Genomic DNA, 23470 nt, shown 5'->3' with positions numbered 1-23470 from the left:
AAGGTTTTGAAATATTTCAGGGTATATTTACGGAGCTTTTACTGTCGAGGTTTGGCTGTTACAGTAAAATCTACAGACATAGATACACTATAAAAAGAATAAAATACTTTTACTGTTAAATTAACAGCCTCTAATATAAAATACTTTATTCTGTGTAAATTCCCTTAAAGTGCTGCATAAATAAAGGTTTTGAAAATTGACTTCAGGGCATATTTTACGGAGGTTTTTGTGTTTTCACTGTAAAATCTACGAACATTTTTTTACAGTGTGGCCAAGCAGCATCCCGGTTACATCATTGTTTGCGTGACTCCCTGTGCAGAGATGCTGTGTCACGTTAACCTTCAGAAAGAAACCAAGCTTATCAGGCCTGTCACACACACACACACACACACACACACACACACACGCAGGTTCAGACACACACACGCACACGCACACACACACACACAGGCTCAGACTTGGTGTTTAATATAAAAACATGAATTTCAGACAGAATCTGTTTCTGATGTTTCTTCATCTTCATCTTCATCTTCAGGCCTCGCGCGGTCCTGTCAGCTGACTGTGACGTGATGGAGCGGATCTGCCGCGTGCACAGGTGAAACTTTCGTTCAAATTTTTATTTTAATTCTCGTAATTAAAGGACAGGATTAAAAAAAAACGCAGATTTAATGATTTATTTATTTTTGGCGCGGGTTTTTCCGTTTCCTGCATAATTAATGAGCTGCTCGTTTAATTTCAGCTGCAGCGCGCACGTGACGCGAAGACAAGAGGTTATATTATTTATGTTTTTCTTTTTTTTATTTATTTTAATTATTTTCATTATAAACTGCAACTTTAAATCCGTTTTTCTTTCTTTCTTTCTTTCTTTCTTTCTTTTTCGAGCGCTTCAACTGCACACCAAATTAAAACAGATATATTTGCATTAAATGAGCCGTTATCCTCCCGAACCACACACACACCACACACACACCACCACACACACACACACACACACACACACAGATAAAGATAAAGATCTAACAGCACACAAAAACGGACTTTTTACCGACAGCGCGCCACCAAGCATGCGCGCAAAGCATGATGGATGATGGATTGCGTCAGGAGAGGATGAATTCAATTAAACAATAATAATAATTTATTGTTTGTTTGTTTTATGACACAGAGTAAAAAAAAAAACATTTTTAAATATCTTAATTTAATTGAAACACAATGATTTCCGCTTCCGGCTTCACTTTAAAATGACGTTCAGGGATTTATTATTATTATTATTATTATTATTTGTAGTTTTAGGAATAATCAAATTAAGGAAAATATTTATAATTGTTATTATTATATTTACAAAGGAATAATGACTCAGACTCACTGGGCCTTTTTTAATGAACATTTTTCCGCCTTTTGAGTTCAAACGTGTCAAAACTTTAAAAAACAAACGAACGGAAACGTCCACCTTAAATCCTTAAAAACCACGTGACAATTAATCTGCATGTCATTTAAATTTTAAATCATTAAAGGAATAATAAAGCAGTATTTTAATGTGTTGCATTCAAACGTTGCTCCTGCAGGAGGCCTCGGCCTCTCCTCCTCCTCCTCCTCCTGCTGCAGCTCCGTTTAAATCTTTAAGTCCAGGCTCGGGTCCCGGGACGCTTCATGCTTTGTCTAAAAAATGCTGATTCATGATTAGAAATATTAAAACCGTCAGCAGGTTTTATCATTTATGAACTCTGCAGATTTTATTTTTCAAAATAAAAGCAGAGAGAAAATTTTGCCAAAATGTCAGAAAATTTTCATTTTTTTGTTGAAGTCACCGTGTGTGTGTGTGTGTGTGTGTGTGTGTGTGTGTGTGTGTGTGTGTGTGTGTGTGTGTGTTCAGTGTACAGTAAAATGAATGAAGTCAGAGGGCTCCTGTCCTTCATCACCTCTTGACTCCACCTCCCACCACCACCCTCCTCCTCACACACACACACACACACACATTGGCGGAGAGAGAGAGAGAGAGAGAGAGAGCGTGGAGGGAAAAGAAGGGTTACTCCTCCTCACTCCTCCACTCCTCTTTCTCCATTCACTGAGACAGCCTCTCTCCTCCTCTTTGAATGGACTCTCGTCTCTGCGAGCCAAACAAACTCTGCGGCTCGTCGTCGTCGTCGTGTTGAATTTATTTCCCTCTCCTCCTCCTCCTCATCGTGCTGCTGCTGAGAAAAGTCGACTTTGCCGTGTCGCCATGAACTTCTGTCGGACTTAAGGAGTTTCCAGAGCAGCTGTTTGGTGTCGTAAACAACTGATGGGCAGAAGAGGAGTCGTGTTGGAGAAGAAGCAGCTCTCGCAGTGACTCAAAGACTCTCTAGACTCGCGTGGATTCGCAGCTCGGCGGCTGATTCGGGGTCCGCCGCGCTCAGCCGAGGAGGTAGACGGGTAGAAAGGTACAAGGTGACAAGTCAAATTTAAAAATAGCCTACCTCTGTCCTAGTTTCCTCCCCTGGACCGCCATGGGTTCAGACGTACGTGACCTGAACTCCTTGCTTCCCCCTCTCCCGCCGGGCCCCAGCCCCGGCTGCCCAGCCTTGCCCGTCAGCACGGCCCCTCAGTGGGCTCCTGTGCTGGACTTCCACACCGCCGCCGCCGCCTCCCCTTACTCCTCCCTGGCCGCCCCCCATCCCACCTCCCTGGCTCCTCACTCCTTCATCAAGCAGGAGCCCAACTGGGGAGCCACCAGCGACCCCCACCACCTGGACACGGACCCTCACTGCGGCCTCAGCGCCTTCACCGTCCACTTCTCGGGGCAGTTCACGGGCACCGGGGCCTGCAGGTACGGGGCGGCGTTCGGGGCGCCCCCACCTGCGCCGCCCAGCGCCAGTCAACCGCCGTCCGTGACCGCACCACACCACCACCAGCCCGCCAGCAGGATGTTCAGCAACCCACCGTACCTGACCAACTGCATGGACACGCAGCAGGCGGCACGCAACCAGACAGGTAGGAGAGGACAGGTGTGTGTGTGTGTGTGTGTGTGTGTGTGTGTGTGTGTGTGTTCAGCCTGATATCACACTGAATGAGTTAGAAACACACACACACACACACACACACACACACAGGTCTGGAGAGGTGATCCAGGTTCTTGGTTTGAATCCAGGCGTCAATGTTTAAACCAAAGTCAGCGACACTGTGTGTGTGTGTGTGTGTGTGTGTGTGTGACACTGTGTGTGTGTGTGTGTGTGTGTGTGTGTGAGCGGCTCTTTAAAAAGTCAGTCGAGTCACAGAATCTGAAGAAACGTGATAATTCATACGCGTGACCTCGCTTTGACCCTGAACACACCTCGACGCTTCACGAGGTTTTTATCATCCATGAAACACGTTTCTCATCTGGTTTGTTATTTTATATACAACATTAATATTTGGAGATATTTTTTTGTCAGTACAAAATTTAATTATTTCTGATTGTTGCTCAGCATCACACACACTTTAAACTGTTTACATATATCTCTTAAACTGCGTCAGTATTTTCTTCTTTAAATATTTTAGATTATTGATCCACAAAGTGAAAAACAGGCACACAAAAAAAACAACCAGTGTTTTACAGTAAAAGGACGTCAGTACTGTTGATTCACATTTAAGGCTGATGTTTTATTTCCATATTTTAAAATGTCTGTAGATTTTATGATGAAAAACCACGACAGTAAAATATGCTGTTAAATATTACGTTTGAGTTTTCCTGTATAATTAACAGTCTGTAATTTAAAATACTTTATTCTGTATGAATTACTAAAATATATACTGTTAATATTTCAGGGCCTTTTGGTTTGGCAGGTTTTTTTTTTTACCGTAAAAATCGACAGACGTAGAAACAGTATAAGAATAAACATGAACCATGTAAGAATATACAAAGGAAATACATAAATTCACATTGTGTGTAATTCAGAAAATCAACAGTTTGTTTTTCTGTAGAAAATCATAAATAAATAAAATCTGACCGAGGTGATTTTTGTAATTAAAGGAGTTCGTCCTAATTTGTCATTTTGAGTTTTCCACATTAAAACAACACAAACTGTAATTTAAGTCTAAAAAATAATAAAAAATAATTTTTTTTGTGGATTTAAATCAGATGACATGGTTTGCTTTAATATTTCAGTTCAGTTTATTTGTTAAATTCATGCATTTTTGCTTTAATATTTCAGTTCAGTTTATTTGTTAAATTCATGCATTTTTCTTTAAAAAGTATTTTTCATGATCCTCTCCTCCTCGCAGGATAACGGATCCGTTCGTCAGTCGTGTTAACCCGGCAGATTAATTAGCAATAACACGCTTATCAAGCAGATAATTCAGGAATAACATGAGAATCAAAGCGCTGAGCCGACCTCTGACCCCGTTTTATCTGCTGCCCGCCGTGGCCGGACGAGCACAGACAAACAAAGTGAGAGCAGGACCGAGGTCGCACAGTAGAGCTGATAACACGGCCGGGTCACGCAGACTATCAGCACCGACCAGCAGAGCAGCTCGTTTCTGAAAGTTCATATCTGTGGCTGCAATTAACACTTTAAAAAAAAAAAAACTTATATTGCAGCAAAATCTAAAAAAATCTGATTCAGACGAGGATCAGAGAGACGCACTCGTCTGTGGGAAGTGTAAAAAAAGTCGACATAAGATTAATAATTTAAAAAGTTTTGGGGTATTTCCACATTTTGGGTTTTACCTCATCACTTGTCACCTCACACACACACACACACACACACACACACACACACACAGTGAGGAGTCAGACAGGGGTGAGTGGAAGATAGATGGAGATGTTTAATGAGTTTTCTTCCCCCCTCTCTCTCTCTCGTCTCTCCTCTCACCCACTGATCCACCGAGTGAAAGTGCTGCCTTTTAATTAATGAAGCATGTATGTGTGTGTGTGTGTGTGTGTGTGTGTGTGTGTGTGTGTGTGTGTGTGGGTGATTTATGGGGCTGTGTTTGTGCCCTTTAGGTCAGTCTAAGTCATGAGTCAGGTCTGGTCAGGGATGTCAGGCGCACATAGTCTCTGACCTAACAACAACAACAGACTGTGTGTGTGTGTGTGTGTGCGTGTGTGTGCGTGTGTGTGTGTGTGTGAGCAGAGGCCTGTCATCTGTCGCTTTGTGTGCACTTTCAAAAGAAAAGCATACGTTAGCAGAGATATATAATAAGAATAATAAAGTTTATTGATATGGCACCTTTCACCTCGCACAATGAACTAGAAATGTACAAAGAGAGTCGAACGAAGAACGTCACGAAACATAAACAGATCTTCAGAAAGTGATTTTCAAAGACGTGCGGAGCCGCGATCTGCTCAGACAGGTCAGTGTACAGGCTCCTTTGTGTCTGCATACAGTACATCCTTCAAAATAAAAGTCTGCGTTAGAGCCTGAAGTGGCGATGCCAGTGTTAAAAAACTAAAACAGTAACAAAACGGTAATATTACAGTGACAGGATGTTAGTACTGTTGATTTCAGGTTTAAGGTTTCCGTGCATATTTTGAAATGACAGTGAAAAACTGTAAAACTACGACCCTAAAATATGTTACTGTATAATTAACAGCCTCTAATATAAAACAATGCTGCATGAATAAAGGTTTTCAGCGTAAAACGTGCAGGAGGTTTATTCCTGATACCAAAGATTATTTAGTGCTGACTGTTCGGTCGTGAACAGAACAGGTTCAAGTCCTCCTGATATTTATTATTTATACATTTGGAGCCACGTTGCAGTTTTTTAAATCGTTATTTTTGCCTCCGCTGACGATCTAACCGTCACATTTCAGCTGGTGACGAATCCTGCATGGATCCGTGCATGAACGCTGGATGCAAAACCTAAAATTTAAATTGCATCCTATGGAGCTCATGTTTACTTCAATATAAAATGTTGTTGTAGCATTTTGATGGTATGATTTATTTATCCCATTGACTCTTCAAAGAACTATTTATTATCAGTCAAATTTCATTAAATTTGAATTAAAATCTTTATTATTTAATGCCACATTGGGTAAATGACTTAAAAAAGTAATTCAGTGAAGTTATTTGTTACTTTCTATGAGTTATTGCCACATTACAAACTGCTCTCTGTAAAAAAAAGTCGTTGCAGAATATCAACCGTTATTAGAAAGAATCATTTCTACACACGGCCACGTGTTACTCAACAGGTCGAGTTTCCAAAGTGTTCCTTGAACAGGACAAATGGAGCTTGTCAAGAACTCGATTTTCTCCGAGACGTATCTGAGGATATGACACCACAAACATTCAGTATCGCTGTTAGGAATCGTATCACGGTGGAATAAATGAGAGCTTGTCAGAGGTGGAAGCGATTCTTCATTTCTTCGTCTGCAGCCTGATTTACTGAAAACCTGCGAGTGTCAGAGGAGACGAGGGAAGACGAATGTGACCAATCAGATTCTTCAGATTTCTGCCGGATGAGCCACATTCTTCTGTTTTAATATTCAAACTGTCGGTTTATGTTCATGTGTCACCTCGTGTGTGTCTATGTGGCAGGTTACGGCACGGTCGCCTTCGATGGAGCCGGTAATTACGGACACACTCCTACACACCACAGCTCGCAGTTCTCCAACCACTCCTTCAAACACGAAGACGCTTTGACCCAGCAAAGCACCATGGGTAAGTGTGTGTGTGTGTGTGTGTGTGTTCATTTAAAAACACACACATAGAAAGCTTTAATGACTTCACTTGATGTATTTCTATGCTGATACCTGCGTAACACCTGGAAACTGGACAAACATGATGAATAAATTGTAGTTTTATACATTTAAGTTTGAATGTCACCAAACAGAGTCGCGTGAGTCCAACAGTGGGATGTTGCTAAGCTAAGTTCAGGATGAGAAACGATCGTGAACTTCAACCCCAACCACAAATATTAAAATATTAATATCTGTAAGGAGAGCGAGCTGCTGCGAGGAGGAGGCTGCTGGAAGAACTCATATAATACTACAGGCCCAATGTTACTATGTCCATTATACTTTCATAACCCACCACTGGTATAATATTCATTGGTGGTGGTTAGTCTCTAGTCAGTCCCTCCAGTTTTTCGCGATTTTGCGATTGCATGGATTACTGCGTTATCAGCAATATGCCGCATATATTTATTACATTATTGCAAAATAACCAAACATGCCGCCCCTTCCCCACGACACACGTGTGTGTTTTCCACCATGGATCAAATAAACGGCTCTGCCATAGATGTGTCACACACACCACCTGTCCCACCTGCCGTCATATATATATCGGCAAATGACCAAGCAAAACAATATCCGGCAATTTTACATGCAAGCGGAGGAAAACCATTTTGTAGCCCGTGTAACAAAGTCAACCATAGAAAACCACAAATATTAATAATCATAATAATAATCATCCATCAGTTCCATAGGCCCCGTCTGCTCCCAGTACTCAGACAATAATAAAGAAACAAGTGAAGTTTACATCAGTTATATTAGTTTAATCTCATCACTTCATCATTGTGATTGTTTGTTCTGGTTAATTATCTCCGTCACTCAGTTCTGGGGTAAATGAGTTTTAACACTCCAGTACTAATGTGAAGATTCTTACAGAAAATAAAAAGGAAACAGTGTTTCTCAATCTGTCTGCCTTGTTTTTGTCTTATTAAGCCTGTTTGGACTTTTTGATGCGGTTTAAAAGTAAAGAACAAAAAGGGGGGAGCAAAATTCTTCGCAAAAAAATGAGAAAATGCCGCCGCAAAATCATTTTGTGCAAAGCAGGACTTAATAAATAATCCACAATCATGAGCACCATCCAAACTTTACTTAAGTTAAGTTACGTAAAACTTAACGTCAATGTCCCGCCCCATCCAGGCTGTGATTGGTCCATTCACAAAATGAGACATTAACGAACAAACTGTCCTTGCTCCTTCGTCTTCTGTCTCACGTCTGCAGAACTCGAACTTGACCCGGTGTTGAGGGTCTTGAGGATCGAGGATGTGGTGCCGCTTGTTTTTGTGTAACGGCTCAATCGCACCAATTTCCAGATGAGTGATCGTTAGTTAGTTTGAGTTGTCATGAACGGGGAAATTAGCTACAGAGACCAAAACTGTTTTTTGTACCAGGCTGTAAACATGTTTATTTCTGCTGTGAAGTTGGACATTTGGACATGGGGACTTATGGAGACTGACTCACTTCTGGAGCCAGCCTCAAGTGGACGTTAGAGGAACTGATTTCATTTTCCAGCCACAGAAGTTGCTGCTTGGTCCAAACAGTGTGACAAAATGCTTTTAAATGTGACTTATAATATCAATAAATGTTATTTTATTTTATTCATTCAGCACCAAATCATAACAGAAGTTATCCCATAATATTATTCACAGATCCAACAGAGCAACGACTCGGTGACGGTGGCAAGAAAGATCCAGAATCATCATAAATATTTGTACTAGATGTTTTGTTCTGTGCAAAGCGTTCAGATATTCATCACACCAAAGATCTCCTGCGTCCCGTCGCGTTAATCCTTTGACCTGTTCTGTCCAGAATCATTTCCAGTAGTCGCTTCTTGAAAGACAGCAACGCCCCAGAGTGTCTTTGAGTTTGAACGTGTCTCTGCGTGAGTTTAAGTCCAGCGGGGTCCTCGCCGAGGGACAGTCCTGTCCACTCCAACGTCTCTGCGTGACCTCGCCTGTCCGGCCAATAAATCAGCTCCATCCTGACTCGCATCCTCAGACTCCCTCGTCTCCTTCTCTCATCCCCTCTTTCATCCGCCCACTGTTTCGCTTTTTCTTTTTTTTTTCAACCCCTCCTCCCCCTCCTCCTGCGCATGTTATTGGTCAATATTTAAAATGTGTTTGTACATTTCTGCAGAGTTTTTAGGGCAAAGATAAGACGCCGAAGAGCTGAGAGGGATTTTTTGGAGTGTGGGGAAATGTCGAGGGAGAAAGGACAGAGGAGAGGACAGAGGGTGAAGGAGACGAGGCGACATCTGCAGATATAATATATATTCTGTGTGTGTGTGTGTGCAGGTGAGCAGCAGTACCCTGTACCTCCTCCCGTCTACGGATGCCACACACCTTCAGACAGCTGCACGGGCAGCCAGGCTCTGCTGCTGAGGAACCCGTACAACAGGTAACACACACTCTCACACACACACACTCTCACACACACACACTCACACACACGCACACTCTCACACACACACTCTCCAAAAATCTATTTTTATAATAAAAACAAAGCATTGTTGATTGTTTGCTGTCAGACGGCTTTAAATCAGGATGCAGTGTTGAACAGGATGTTCACCTTCGGGACAGGTCTGTCTGCTCGGCTGCTTCCTCTCTGTTTGTGTTCTTCTTTTTTTAAACTCGTGAGGAGTGTGTGTGTGGTGTGTGTGTGGTGTGTGTGTGTTTCAAAATGTTTTATATATGCAGATTTAGAGACCTGTGAAAGTCACGCTGCCACTGGAGGAAGTGGACTAACAGTGGCAGGAAGTTCTGAAGGAAAGCGTGTTGATTAATCGATTGGAAAATATTCAAAGAGTATCATAAATCATAGTTACTCTGCTCGCTACTGACAAAACTATGCAGGCCGATCGTTGTTGTTGTGCTGTCTTCATTCACTGCTGCTCTTTCATTTGACATGATGTGGACTGATGCCTCCTCCCAACATGTTTTTCTGGAGTTTATTCATGTTTTCGGAGCGAGACAAAGATCTCGTGTACTCTGTCGAGCCGTCAGAGCGTTTCACGTTTATGAAATCACATTTTTGAAACGAGCAGAAAACGCAGTAACAGTCGTTTCTTTCCGAAACGCTCTGATTTGCTGCAGCAGTCGAGCGACTGGAAAGTTCTTTCAGAGATATTTCCACTCAGCAAACCGCGACTATGAACCGCACATTGACTCCTAAAGCTGCTCCGCCGACGGGTCGCTGTGCTCTCCACGTCACCGATGTGTTTATTTATGTTTATTTATGTATTTGTTTGCTGCTCGGGCTGCAACGTTCAGTCGTGGATCCGTCTGAAGCAGAACGTTACCTGAGCAAACGTTCATTCATCTTCCTCACGTAACCTGTGATCTTAAAGGTCCGGTGTGTAATCTATGGATCAAATATGGAATAAACTCGTCATAAGTATGTTTTCATTTGTGTATAAGCAAAAACAAACAAAAACAAACGCTTCACAGTAAAAAAACTGTTCCTAATATTACAGTAAAAGGACGTTAGTGCTGGTGACTTCACATTTAAAGTTGGCGTTTTAGTCCATACTTTAAAAAACCATGACAGTAACTTATGTCATTCAATATTACAGTGTTTTACAGTATAATTAACACTCTCTAATATAGAATAATACTTTATTCTGTATAAATTCCCTTAAAATGCTGCAGAAATAAAGAATGTTTTACTGTCGTGTTATCCACCGTAAACCACCTCAGAAAATATCAGGATCTTCGAGCGTTACGGCACACGGAGGCCGACTTATATTCCTGAAACCGAGATTATTTACTGCTGACAGTTCAAGGCCTTTTGATTTTTTCCCATTTGGAGCCACAAGTTTGGCTCCAGTATTTTCTGTTGTCCGTCTCTTTAGGCGTCATATTGTCACGTGTAGTTTCGTCCCGTTATGAGTTTGTTGACCCGTCCCGTTGACCCGTCCACCCGTTTGTTGACCCGTCCACCCGTCCCGACTTAAAGAACCGGTAGAACAAAGAACCTTTGAAAAGCAGCAATGATTATTAAACTTATTAAACATTAAAGTCAAGACTTAAAGAACTTTTTCTTGCGTTCAGTTCCCCAAAGAACCTTGAACAGCAAAACAATCAAGAACCAGTTTTTTCTCAGATGAAGCGACGACAATTAGACACAAACAGCGAAATGGAATTCAGCCAATAAACAGTGTTTTCCAGGAAGAATCATTTATCAGAGCGTCATCACAAAAAGAAAAAGGGCCTGCAACAAACACATGGAAACTCTACACACACACACACACACACCCACACACACACACACACACACACACACACACAGATGCCTAAATAGTTACAGCGTCCAGAGATGTCGTCATGATCCTGCCCCACCAAAGCTGTTCATCTTGTCCGGCTCACCTCACCTCCAGCCGCGCCCAGCCCGAATCCTCCCACACACACACACACACACACACACACACACACACACACACACACCCAAGAACCAAAAGTCCAAAACGCCGAGCTCTCGTCCACGTTACACTCGCGGCCTTCTAAGAAAATCACTGTGAATTCTATCAGTACGACATGGACTCATCATCGTGCTCTGAAACTGAAGTGTTCGTGTTGATGTGCACGTTCCTAAACATCTGATCATCTTCATCTGAGGAGGAACTCCTCCTCATCTTCACACCGCTGCTCCTTTCTAAATGAAACATTCTTCACATGCCACCGTCACGGTGTTTTCCACCGATGTGCGACTGTCAGAGAGCGCCGTGTGCAGTGAAAGTACGAGTGTCTTTTTTTTGTCATAAACACAACTGATATCTGCACACACACACACACACACACACACACACACACACACACACACACACACACACACACACTTTGCTGGGAGGACTCATGAGTTGAGTCAGTCGTCTAATCTTGCAGCCTGGTACCAACAGGACTGTATTTACTCTGCAGGACGTCAGCTCGGCCCGCTGGAACAACATGTAGTGAAAACATGCTGCACACACACACACACACACACACGCACACACGCACACACAGAGGCCTTGAAAGCTGTGTAAAGGATTAGTTCACCCAAATCAAAGGTAAAAACTTCAGTAGTGTCGAGTCGATAGTTTTGGTATCTGTGTCTCATCGTGGATCTAATTTATACGATGACACCTTAAAGATAAACATTCACGTTCTGAGAGTAGAAACAGAAACAGATTGTTTTGTTCTGGATCGCGGAGACGGCGCTGATCGGTCCAGACTGAAACATCTCAACAACTGGGAACTGGATTGTTGGGAGACTTGGCGACACGGCATAGAGAGAATCCTGTTGATTTTCAAAATAAAACACCCCGTGCAAACTTTAAATGTCGATGACTACATCGACATGTTTAGAAGAACGTAAACCAAGAAAGATCGGAGCGAGGTGACGTGGGTATTTGCCGTCACAGAGCTGCGAGCACGTCACAGATGTAATCCCACTGAAAGTACTCCATTACATTGAATGCATGTGTTTTAGATACTTCAGGTCAGTTTCTGTGTGAGCGGCGTTCCTCTCATGCCGCCCGGTCTCCATGGCACGATCTGTTTCTTGTTTGTTGAGTTTCTGTTGCTAATGTTGTAATAGTTGCACAACTTTGTTGATCCATGGGAACTTTCCTCTGTCTCTCCGAGCTGCTTCTCCTTTTTGTCTCAGCGTCGGGTTCATCGTCAGTTAGAAGAAGAAAAAAGAAAAAAGAAGCAGACACTTATTTATTTGAAAATGTCATGAATCATTACTTTAAATCTGCTCAGTCTCTCTATTCCAACAATATTTCAGCTGAAATAGCATGTGTGTGTGTGTGTGTGTGTGTGTGTGTACTGTAAAGTAATAGCTGCGTAATGAGCAGGGTACCAGGCACCACATCGACCCCATCCAGGCTGCAGCGAGCCTGCAGGTGGTGTGATAGAGGGGCTGTGGTGTGAGGAGGGGGTGAGAGCTATAAATCCACAGTGTGTGTGTGTGTGTGTGTGTGTGTGTTCAGTGTGTGTCTATGTGTGTGTACATGCATAATCACATGGCAGGTCTGAATAATGATTGTGGAGTCTGCTGTGTTTAATGAAAGATGGCTGTTATGGGGGAATTCAGCTTCGTGGTGTCTGAGACGCATTCTTTAACTTTGACTCCTGTGTCCATGTGTGTGTGTGTCCATGTGTGTGTGTGTGTGTGTGTGTGTGTGTGTGTGTGCGCCTATATTGTAGACAACAAAAGTCTAAACCAGGCAACGACAAATGGATGCACACACTCACCTCTGCTGAATGAGCTCATGAGCTTTCTTTCCCTCCACAGCGGAGACAATTTATATCAAATGACCTCTCAGTTGGAGTGTGTGGCATGGAACCCTGTCAGTACACTGGCATCCACCATGAAGAGGTAGGACCTTCATCCATCCATCCATCCATCGCTGTCTGTAAAACAAGTAGGAGTTTCTGTTGAGGAAGGCCGTGAAGACAGAGAGTCATTGTTGGACCAGGATCGGTTCTGGCTGTGAGGGTGTTTCCGTTAGTTTGAGATGATTCAGCATGAATCTAAACCAGGTCTGTGCAGCACGGAGACGTGGATATAATCCTGCAACAACAACAACAACAACAACAACGGTCAGCTGGTGCCTGAATTTGAACAACAATAATAATACCGGTGTAGCTTTTTCCTGATATTACGGTAAAAGTATGTAAGTACTGTTCATTTCACTTTCAAGTTTGGGGTTTGCTGGATAAATAATGCCATGAAATATTACGGTGTTTTACCGTACAGTTAACACTCTCTAATTTAAAATTTTTTACTCCGTCTAAATCGCCCTTAAAAGGTTTTAATCTATACAATAAACAATAAACAGTTATATTTCATGGCATATTTTAGGATTTTACCGACATGGTTTGGCCGCTTTTCACCGCAAAATCGACTTTTTCTACAGTGTACTAATGCTAATGACAGCCGAGAAAAATCACAACAGACAAGTGAAGAATAAGTTTTATTTCTTCTATATATTGTTTCAGTACTTCTTCTAACACGTTGGTTTACTTTAAAGGACAGAACAGATTTGAAGTTACTTATTCACATTAATGAATTTGAGCGTTTGGGCTCATTTCAGGACAATTAAAACACAAAGATTCTTATTCTCAGGTGATTATGCACTAATTTATAATTAAATACTCACTTCCTGCAGATAGATCCTCCTAAATCTTACACAGTGGACCTTTAATCGACTGAAGTCAAGATGAAAACGCAGAATTTGTTTTATGAATCTGAAGGTAAAACTCGAGCAAACGTATCTAAAGCGAACACAAATGTGCCGGGCAGTGTAAGGTGAGTCCGTGAAGACAAAGACGAGAGGAAAGTCTGAGCTGTCACACAATCGTACAACTCAACACACACACACACACACACACACACACACTACCTGTGACAGCGCTCGCTGGCTGCTGCTAACATCTGCACTTCGTTGGCTGCCTTAATTTGCTTCGCATTAAGTCTGACAGCATCTTCAGGACTTCATCCTGTGGAAAACGTATGTGCAGGAAACTTTATGGACTTCCAGCTTCATTTTCTGGCACTTTGCCTTCAGCTGGAGACAGAAAATAGAAAGTGAGGGGAGAAGATGGCATCCAGGAATGTCCTCAGCTGAACTCTGGATTAAACTGTACCAGGATGCCCCAGCTACTGTTCTTTAAGATAATCCGTCAGGGTCATCTGTCATCTGGAGGGACGTGCTTCAGACATGTAGGTCAGCTGGTCCACTGGGAGCCATGAAACTCTTAAACTTCAGAGCGAAGGTTTGAATTGTACAGAAATCTTAATGATGGATCCACAGAGTGATCTCACCAACCACTAAAAGTCAGTCCCACATTTACTCTTGTCCGGCGGCTTCTTGCTCGCTCACTCTCTCCTTTTCTCTTCTTAGCTTCCTCCGTCAGCGTCCTCTTCACTCTCTTCTCCTCTGCCATTATATCCGTAGAGGCTGCTGAGCTCAGTTTAACTGCCCCTGCTTGTTCAGCTCCTGTTCTGGCACGACACTGCCTCCACGCCTGGTCAGCATTCCCTGTAAACCTCCTCCTCTTCTTCCTCTTCTTCTTCCCGGTGGTCCAAAACGCCTGTCGTACAAACACTAACACTGCCCCCGGTGCTCTGAGCTAACATGAGCTAACAGCAGCTAACAGACTGAACTAACATGAGCTAACAGCAGCTAACAGACTGAGCTGACATGAGCTAACAGCAACTAACGAACTGAACTAACATGAGCTAACAGCAGCTAACAGACTGAGCTAACATGAGCTAACAGCAGCTACAGCTGTCAGCAGTTTACTTCACTGTCCATCATAAACTCTGTAAATCACAGAGAGTTGAGGCGGAGCAGCCGGAGGACATCAGAGGGAAAACCAGAAAACATTTCCTCCATAAAATATGATCCAGTTTCACCAGAATCAGTGAAATAGTTGCTGCTGTGTGACTTAGTGCCGTAAAGCGTTACGTACTTCTCCTGACCCGGAGCCCAAAGTTACATAGAGTGAGAACAGACGTACGAATGACAGAGACACCGTTCAGCTGATCACAGGTCAGTGTTAAACTCTGTTAGTTCACGAGAGGAAAGTTGCACAAAGTTTCTTTGAAATTCTTCTTTTATCCTCCATATCCCCTGTAGAATCAGTTGCGTCAGCGTCGTCTGTTCACACAGAGTTAAGAACATTCAGCTTCATGTCATCGTGACCTGCAGAGCTGCACACACACCGGTCAGCGTCTGTGTCGGCTCACAAATATCTTTCTACCCGAGCCAGCAGGCATTCATCATCATCAACAGACGAATGTGTGTGTGTGTACGTGCACGGAGGGGTGGCAGCGAGGAGGAGTGTGTGTGTGTGTGTGTGTGTGTGTGTGTGTGTGTGTTTGGTTTGAGGATTGCATTCACACGGGTGACAGCAGAGACGAATGTGCTTTTTAAAGTATTCTGGTCTTCAGGGGAGGTGTACCTGCAGGAGAAGGATGAGGAGGAGGGAAGGCGTGAGGGAGTAGTAAGGATGAGGAGGAGGGAGATAAAGAGGAATCGGGGGTGAGGAAGAGGAAGTGCAGGGGAGGTGAGCTTAGAGAGGAAGAGCAGATCAGGCCGGTTCCCAGAGTTCAGCGGACACAGACGTGTTCGTGATCACGACTGACGGATTCACAATGAAACTTTTCATCGTCAATAATTTGTTTTCTGGCCGAACATTCGGTCGTCATGGTTTCTGGATGTTGTTGACGTCCGTCTTTGTCTTTGCACTTTGTCTTTGCCCGTGCAGTAACATCGAAGGTCACAGAGACTTCTCTGAATCTTTGAATGATATTCACGATTGTAGAAATTATTTCAAGCTGTCCACAAACTCGCCTCGCCTGATCCAACCTGCTGTTCACCTCTGGAAGCTTTTGTTGATCCTGTTATCAGTTTGAACATTAAATATCTTCCGTTAAAATAAAAGTCAAAGGAGATCTGAGGATGATTGGTGGCTTCTCTGAGAGGTGAGTCGGAGTTAAAGGTGATTCACGGTTGTAGGTTTGTACAAAAACCTGCCAACGATTATGAATTTAATGAATGAATGAGCGTTTATGATGAACGCCGTCTGCTGCTGACGTAGCCGCGATGCCTCCTGTCTTTGTAAACAGTCGAGGCGGACAAAGAGAACCTTATGAGCGCTCGCAGCGCGTTCCCACTGCAGCGGCACAGGATGCAAACTCCCGTCCTCCTCGTTTGGTTAGACAGACTGAAATATAACACATTTCATGAGACAAGAGCTTTCTGTTTCTCCGAGTGTTATCATAAGAAGATACGAGAGGCTGCGTCGCACAGAGCCGGTTTTGTTCTGCACTTTGAGTCGGAGCTGTTTTTGTCATACATCATTCTGTGTTTGTGTAGAGAAATGATTCATCTGACTCAACAATTACAAGAGGAAATTATTTATTTTTGGTATTAAACGCCAAATATTCCCTGGGTTCAGAGTTTGGACTGTTTGTTTTACGTCAATTTAAATTGAATTTCTTTGGATTGTCGGTCAGAAAAACAACATAACGAGACGTGAGCTCATCAGTGGCATTAAAATGATAAAAAATATTGTAAATACTAATAACACACGACTGAAAGTTGGTTTGGTTTGAACCCGCCGACGTCCGTACTACTACTGCTGTAACTTACGGAAGCCCTAAGCAGTCATACATTTAGTTTCCTCCGTCTTCTCGTGAGAATTAATTAATTTCATTTGTTTTCCTGAGGTCTTGACTTATTTATGTCATTATCCCGAAATAACAAATGTTGTCCTGAGATTACAGGATCGTTTTGTGGAGATCTCGAGGTAACGAAAGCTTGTTTTCCAGAGATAACAACGTATTTAGAGAGATCTTGAGAAAACAAAAGATAGTCCATTAAATCACTTGATTCAACATGTTGAGATCTGGAATTAATTCTGTTGTTATCTCGAGATAACAACATTTGTTATTTTGACGTGATGACATGAATAACTCAAGATCTTGAGAAAACATATCAAATGTTTTGGCAGCAACTACGGAAGCCCATAGTTGCTGCCACCACCACTAGTAACTAAAATAAATTAAAAGTATCACTCTGTCTCCATGGTCGGGAAGTGAAGCCATAAACTGCAGTTCCTCTAACGTCCACTTGAGGCTGGCTCCAGAAGTGAGTCAGTCTCCATAAGTCCCCATGTCCAAATGTCCAACTTCACAGCAGAAATAAACATGTTTACAGCCTGGTACAAAAAACAGTTTTGGTCTCTGTAGCTAATTTCCCCGTTCATGACAACTGTACTGAGGGTGAATTTATATACAACTCACCTGTTCACATTATATTAAGGCTTAAAGTTATGCAGGATTAAGAGCGTGGACGCTTTGATTGACAGGTGGGTGTGGCTTGTTGACGTCTTTGCCCATATTTAGATTCACCTGGAGGCAGAAGTTAAAAAGTGCTGAACAGCTTCGTGGTTTTATGAAGCTACACATGTAAATGTGCTCATCATGCCAAAAGGTCAAAGCTGAACTAGAGATAAATATTTTACACAAAACACACACACACACACACACACACACACACACACACACACACACACACACACGGCTGCAGATATATGACGCTCTGACAAACACTGACTTCCACAGTCCAGTCTACAAGTGCCGGTCTGTGTTTTGCATTACGGGCCTGTATGTGACGGTGAACATGTTTGAATAATGATACCTCGGTGACCTTACCTGCAGCGGTTCATGCTCCATATATCTGCCTGAGTTTTGTTACACCGTACGGATTCATGCCGTGATGACTCGACTTTATATTTGGAGCAAACTGTGCTGATGTTCCTGAAGCTGACCTCTCTGTTCTCTCTGTGTCTGCAGCCACGCGACGGGCTACGACAGCGACCCGAACACCCCGATGGTGTACAGCTGCAGCACGCAGTACCGCATACACACACACGGAGTCTTCAGGGGCATACAGGTAAGACTCCACGGAAAGAAATAGGTAGTGGAGCGCCTGATGCAACGAGCAGGCAACGCGAAGAGGAAATACTGATACGTAGCAGAGATTTACAAACACACACACACACACACACACACACTTTTAAAAGGCAGCTCAAAAGGCCAAGAGGAACTTTTTCCACATATCCATTAGTAGTTACGAAACAAACACACACACACACACACACTCAGGGTTACACTGGGTAAAGATACAGTTTCCATACGAGGATCAGCACGTTAATAAATCATTAGATTTTAATTATTGTCTGTCAGCAGCTCTAAAGGACGGCGAGCAGAGATTCTCCAGACCTGCTCTTAGTTTCTTTCTTTCGTTCGTTCGCCTTCTTCAGGGCCTGTTTCATCATTCACCCTCCTTCTTTTTTTTTTTTACCTTTGCCCCCCTTTTTCTCCTTCTTCCCGTTCATAGAAATGGATTGCACAAAAACACACATAAGAGGTCTGGCTCGGTGCAAAAGAATAAACAAACTCCCACTCTTCTGCTTTTCAAAGTTTAATTTAGGAGCTGCTAAAATGTGAGATAACGGATTGAGTAGCATTGATGCTTCGCTCCATGATTTTTATAACGGGGATTACACTAATTCTCAGAGACCGCCAAAGGAAACACGGTCGAGAGCCACGGAATTTCATTCTTCATTAATATTTGTTCATGACCGGCAGAAATGATTACACGGCTTGTTGAGAACTGAATCCTGTGATCAGGTGACGTAGTAAAAGCTCGGTGGAGTGCGGATCTCCACCAGGAAAAAACATGTCGAGCGTGGAGTTAATCTGGAGTTTAAGACGAGACTAAACTTTTCTGGAAATTTCAGTTTTGGAGCCACGACAAAGGCTGGATTTCCTTTTTATTGCTGTGTCATATCACAGATCGTAAACACGTCACCACGAAAGCTTTTTCAGCAAACAGTCAGAAATATGCAGGAACACACCGTCCCTGATAATAAGAACTGGATCAGGGCTAACTGTCACTCTGCAGAACAAAACGACAGCAGCTCCATGTCATGAAGTTATTATTTCACATTTTATTGGTTTATTTTTCAGATTGACTCAGAATGATGACGGTGTCTGTGTCTGACCTTTAGGGCTGCAAAGGGGAGGAAAGTTTATGGTAAATTTCCAAGGAAAGTTAAGCTGTGGAATTTGAGAAATATTCCAAATTGGAAACTCCATGGGAATTATGGAAATTTATGGCAATCATTTAAACAAACTGTATCATATCCAAACATAAACACTGTGCATGTGGTTGAGGAAGACAAACATTCATGTGTTAGTCAAGGTTATCCTCAAATAAAATCTAATTCCCTGTTTATTCCTGTAAATTCCCATTAATTCTCATGGAAAGTTTCCAACATTTCTGGGAATTTTGCAACCCTACAGCTACAAAAGGTCAAAAAAAACTCCACGGGGTCTAATAATTAATTAGTAACGAGTTGGATTATGGACAACATGTTGCCTTCAGGTCTGAGTATGTCGGGCTCAGATTATAATCCAGCTTCGCACAAAAAGCTGCTGATGGTGCTAATCACAGCCGGCTGACCTCTGAGCGGCTCCACACGGAGGAAATTAAGAGCAGATGGCTGCAGGAGGGCGGAGAGACGGGAGAGAGAGGAAGGTGGTGGAAATATTTAGCGGTATGAAGAGGACGGTAGGCAGCGTGAACAATCAGAAGATTTACTCTGTCCATGTAGAAAATCTAGATTTTTACTACAACCATGTGTTGTTTCCTGTTATTCCTCTCCAGCAGTGAAGCCGGGCGGGGATGGGGCGCTGTCTAAAAGGCGTGACTAACAGCTCCCTCTGGGCTGCAGTCAGTCCGGGGTCATTTTACAGCTAATTTCCATCTAATGAATATATGAGCGTTTTATTCTAATGAGCCCCGAGAGCCAGACGCATCACATGCACTTATTTACACACAGGACAGATTTGATAATTACACTTTAGCGCTTCAGTTACTGATGGGATGCTTCCTGTTAATTGGGTTTAAATGAAACTGTGTGTGTGTGTGTGTGTGTGTGTGTGTGTGTGTGTGTGCGTGCAGGATGTGCGGCGGGTTCCCAGCATCGCTCCAGCCATCGTGCGGTCCGAGAGCAGCGAGAAGCGTCCGTTCATGTGCGCCTACCCGGGATGCAACAAACGCTACTTCAAGCTGTCTCACCTGCAGATGCACAGTCGCAAACACACAGGTGAACTGGAACCACACGGGAACAGCAACACATGTTTCTGTTGTCACGTAACAGCTCGCGGGAGCTTTGTTAGTGCCACGTCTGCACAACACGACGTGTTCCTGCAGGTTCTTACACTCATACATGCTGCGTTCACCTCACATCAACATCTAAGTTGATGTGAGGTGAACGCAGACTTTTCATTTTTCACGTACCATGACAGACGTTAACATTTATCAGCAGAGGCCGACCTTGTTGGTTCAAGACCCGGAGCTCATTTGGTAGAAAAGTGTTCGTGTTACTATTTCCTGTTTGTCCCAGTGATGAACCCAAATAAGGTTAAATATCTTTTAAAAAAAACTAAAAAAGTCCTTCACACTTTGATGTGCAGGCTCGTAGATGATGCCAACAAAAAGTTGCATTAATTATTTGGCTCTCGGAGAAAGTGGACACACCTCCTCAGTCGGGGCCGACCAAACATTTCACACGTCAGGCCTCCGTCTCGAAATCAACTCCGTTTTTACTCGGTCTTGTCAGACTGTTGGATTTTGATTGAAGCGACGTCACCCAATTGTCTGATTTGTTTGTTGACTGTCTGAGAATCTTCTGGGATCAAATTTTGGTTTCCGAAGCCGCAAAGACTTCACCGGCGTCCGAAAGATCACACGGCAACTCGTAAACGCTTCTTAAAGGTGTTGACCCAACGCAGCAACCACGCTTCACCCCAAAGAGTTAAATATCTACCTATCTAGTCTGTATGCTGTCTGGTCCTGGTCTTGTCTTGGTCTCGTTTTGTTTGATCTTGACTCCAACACTGATGTTGTTCCTCGCTGGTCCTACCAGATCAGGGGCGTCCCTCTCTACCTTCACAAACCTCCTGAAGACAGAGGACCTCCTCTCCAACACTACCAACAGCTGGACATGACACATCTGTCTAAAGAAGTGATCAAACGCTCTGTGTCCTCTTGTCTCTCTCGTCTTTGTCCAGGGGAGAAACCTTACCAGTGTGAGTTCACAGACTGTGGCCGGAGGTTTTCCCGCTCCGACCAGCTGAAGAGACACCAGAGGAGGCACACAGGTAAGACTGTCTCACCTCTCACTGCCTCTGTCATGACTTTCCAGCTTCAGTTCTTTGTATTTGCTCTGTCTCCTCTGCTGTTTGCATGACAGACGTGTTTTTTGGCGTGCACAGTTTGCATCGTGTGCACATACAGTGACACTGAACTCCCCCTCAGACATGAATTTGCATAAAGGCTGGCCAAACGTTGGCATGGCTTCCCTTCAAGCCTCTGCTCTACTGTGTGTTTCTATCTCCCTCTGTGTGTGCGTGTGTGTGATGTTGAACTTTTCTGTGTGTGTGTGTGTGTGTGTGTGTGTGCGTGTGTGTGTGTGTATGTGTGTGTGCGTGCATGCTTACTGTACATGTGTTTAGGAGTTAAACCCTTCGAATGCGAGACGTGTCAGAGAAAGTTCTCTCGGTCTGACCACCTTAAGACACACACCCGGACTCATACAGGTAAAACAAGTGCGTAAACTTTTATTTTTCCATTTCTTCTTCATCCATTTGATGTTTACATACATACAGCTGCAAACTAATGTAATGAAATACTGCATACATGTCAACATGTATTTATTCTTACCTGACTGCAGTTGTCGACTCGTCAGCATCTAATATTTCTCTCGTTCTCTCCTTTCTTCCACCCGGCGTTGCATCCCTCCTCCTCCTTCGTTACCGTCCTCTCCACTCCTTCTTCCATCCGTCCTGCCTCTTTCTTTCTCTCTCAGGCGAGAAGCCGTTCAACTGCCGGTGGCCCAACTGTCAGAAGAAGTTTGCTCGGAGCGACGAGTTGGTGCGACACCACAACATGCACCAGAGGAACCTCACCAAGCTCCAGCTGGCCATCTGAGTCTCTTAGTCTCTGTCACGTCTTTAAATGTAAACATCTGGGTTACTCCTGCCTGTATTTTGATTTTTTTGTCTTTGGTTAATCCACCCCCTGAAACCGGCGTATGGGTATGGGGCCTTTTTTTGATTGTACAAACTAGGAAATACGGTCTGTCTGTTCAGCACTGTGACTTTTAAACCAACAAATCCCATCAGAAGACCAAACGTGGCATCAGTGTGTCAGAAATGTTGATTCCAGCTGTGTTCAAATGACTTCTTCCCCAGATAGCAAATATTTTGGCACTTTTGGCTTTTTTTGGCATTAAGAAAGCCTTTTGGCTTAACTGTGGTATGATCAGGGTTATCCATAATAGATAAGGAGGCACCAGCAATATATGAATGAGTTAAGGCATGTGTATGGCATGCCAGAAGACTGGGGCATTTATGGCTATATTTCGTCCACAGTTTGTTTTGGGTGAATTGTGGCTCCCGTTTGGTTTGATTCTGGCTTTTCCTAATTTGGACCATTCATGGCCCAGACATCCACCCATAACTTTGCCAAAATGACAAGCCAGATTTGGGCCAAAGTGAAGCCAAAAGATTTTTGCTTTCTGGGTCATGGTAATCTCTGCAGCTGCTGTGCTGTTTTGGTCTCTGATAAGTCTTCATACTCACCAGTGACTGAAACAACGCGATGACAACTCAACAATACTCAGCAGTTTCTGATCCTGATGCAGATTTTTGTGAATATTTTAAAGAAATGCTGAATCATTTCCCTTAAACAGCAGAGCACTGTAGTTTTTAGCACAACAGCATTTGTTTTCTGCTGCAGGTCTGGTGAGCCAGGCTTAAAGTTCACCACTATGCCGACGACACACTGTTGTATATTTCTGTGTCTCCTCATGACCTCAGCCCAATCATCTACTAAATACATTGCTTAGATGAAAAAAGTGACTGGTTGGCAACCAATGTTCAGCGATCATTTGAGTTGGGGCTAGAGAAGTTGATCCAACTTTTAAAAAAACACAATCAGATGCTCAAAAAGTTGATCCAACTTTTAAAAAAACACAATCAGATGCTCAAAACAGGCAAACCCTCCATTTCTTTAAAACTGAGACTATCCAGGTGGATCCATGTACCCAGCCTCTAAATCTGTGTCGGGCTCACAATTTTAGGCTGCAAAACAGAAACATGGAGAAGTTTAATTTTGTTTGTACCCAATGATTTGACAGAGACAGACAGCAGTGCCTCAGT

The 23470-nt window shown here is 43.2% G+C and overlaps 3 protein-coding genes across 6 annotated transcripts in view; 2 read left to right on the top strand and 1 right to left on the bottom strand.

Moving 5' to 3' along the window:
* The window catches only part of ccdc73 (coiled-coil domain containing 73), a 60461-nt gene extending 59887 nt beyond the window's left edge, over positions 1 to 574 (top strand). Inside the window, exon 20 of the mRNA XM_027272341.1 lies at positions 536 to 574. Coding sequence (XP_027128142.1) covers positions 536 to 559 — 24 coding nt within the window. The 3' untranslated portion in view covers positions 560 to 574. The remainder of the gene's footprint in view (positions 1 to 535) is intronic.
* herc56.1 (HECT and RLD domain containing E3 ubiquitin protein ligase 56.1) overlaps positions 1 to 23470 on the bottom strand; it is an 820440-nt gene that overhangs the window by 777762 nt on the left and 19208 nt on the right. The window lies entirely within an intron of this gene.
* On the top strand, positions 2037 to 23254 carry wt1a (WT1 transcription factor a). 4 transcript variants are annotated; one of them, XM_027272353.1, is made up of 9 exons: positions 2037 to 2967; positions 6492 to 6614; positions 8977 to 9079; positions 12959 to 13042; positions 18032 to 18131; positions 20208 to 20352; positions 21320 to 21409; positions 21764 to 21847; positions 22117 to 23254. In XM_027272353.1, the coding sequence occupies exons 1-9, from the start codon at positions 2484 to 2486 to the stop codon at positions 22236 to 22238; spliced, it is 1335 nt and encodes a 444-aa protein (XP_027128154.1). In that variant the 5' UTR covers positions 2037 to 2483; the 3' UTR covers positions 22239 to 23254. The 4 variants fall into 4 exon arrangements, with proteins under 4 accessions (XP_027128154.1, XP_027128153.1, XP_027128156.1 ...); XM_027272352.1 differs by having other exon boundaries at positions 21764 to 21856; XM_027272355.1 differs by lacking the exon at positions 12959 to 13042 and having other exon boundaries at positions 2038 to 2967.

This window comes from Larimichthys crocea, chromosome XX, assembly GCF_000972845.2.
Source record: "Larimichthys crocea isolate SSNF chromosome XX, L_crocea_2.0, whole genome shotgun sequence".
NCBI lineage: Eukaryota > Metazoa > Chordata > Actinopteri > Sciaenidae > Larimichthys > Larimichthys crocea.
The sequence above is the reverse complement of the archived record's forward strand: the minus strand, read 5'-3'. Positions and strand labels throughout refer to the sequence as shown.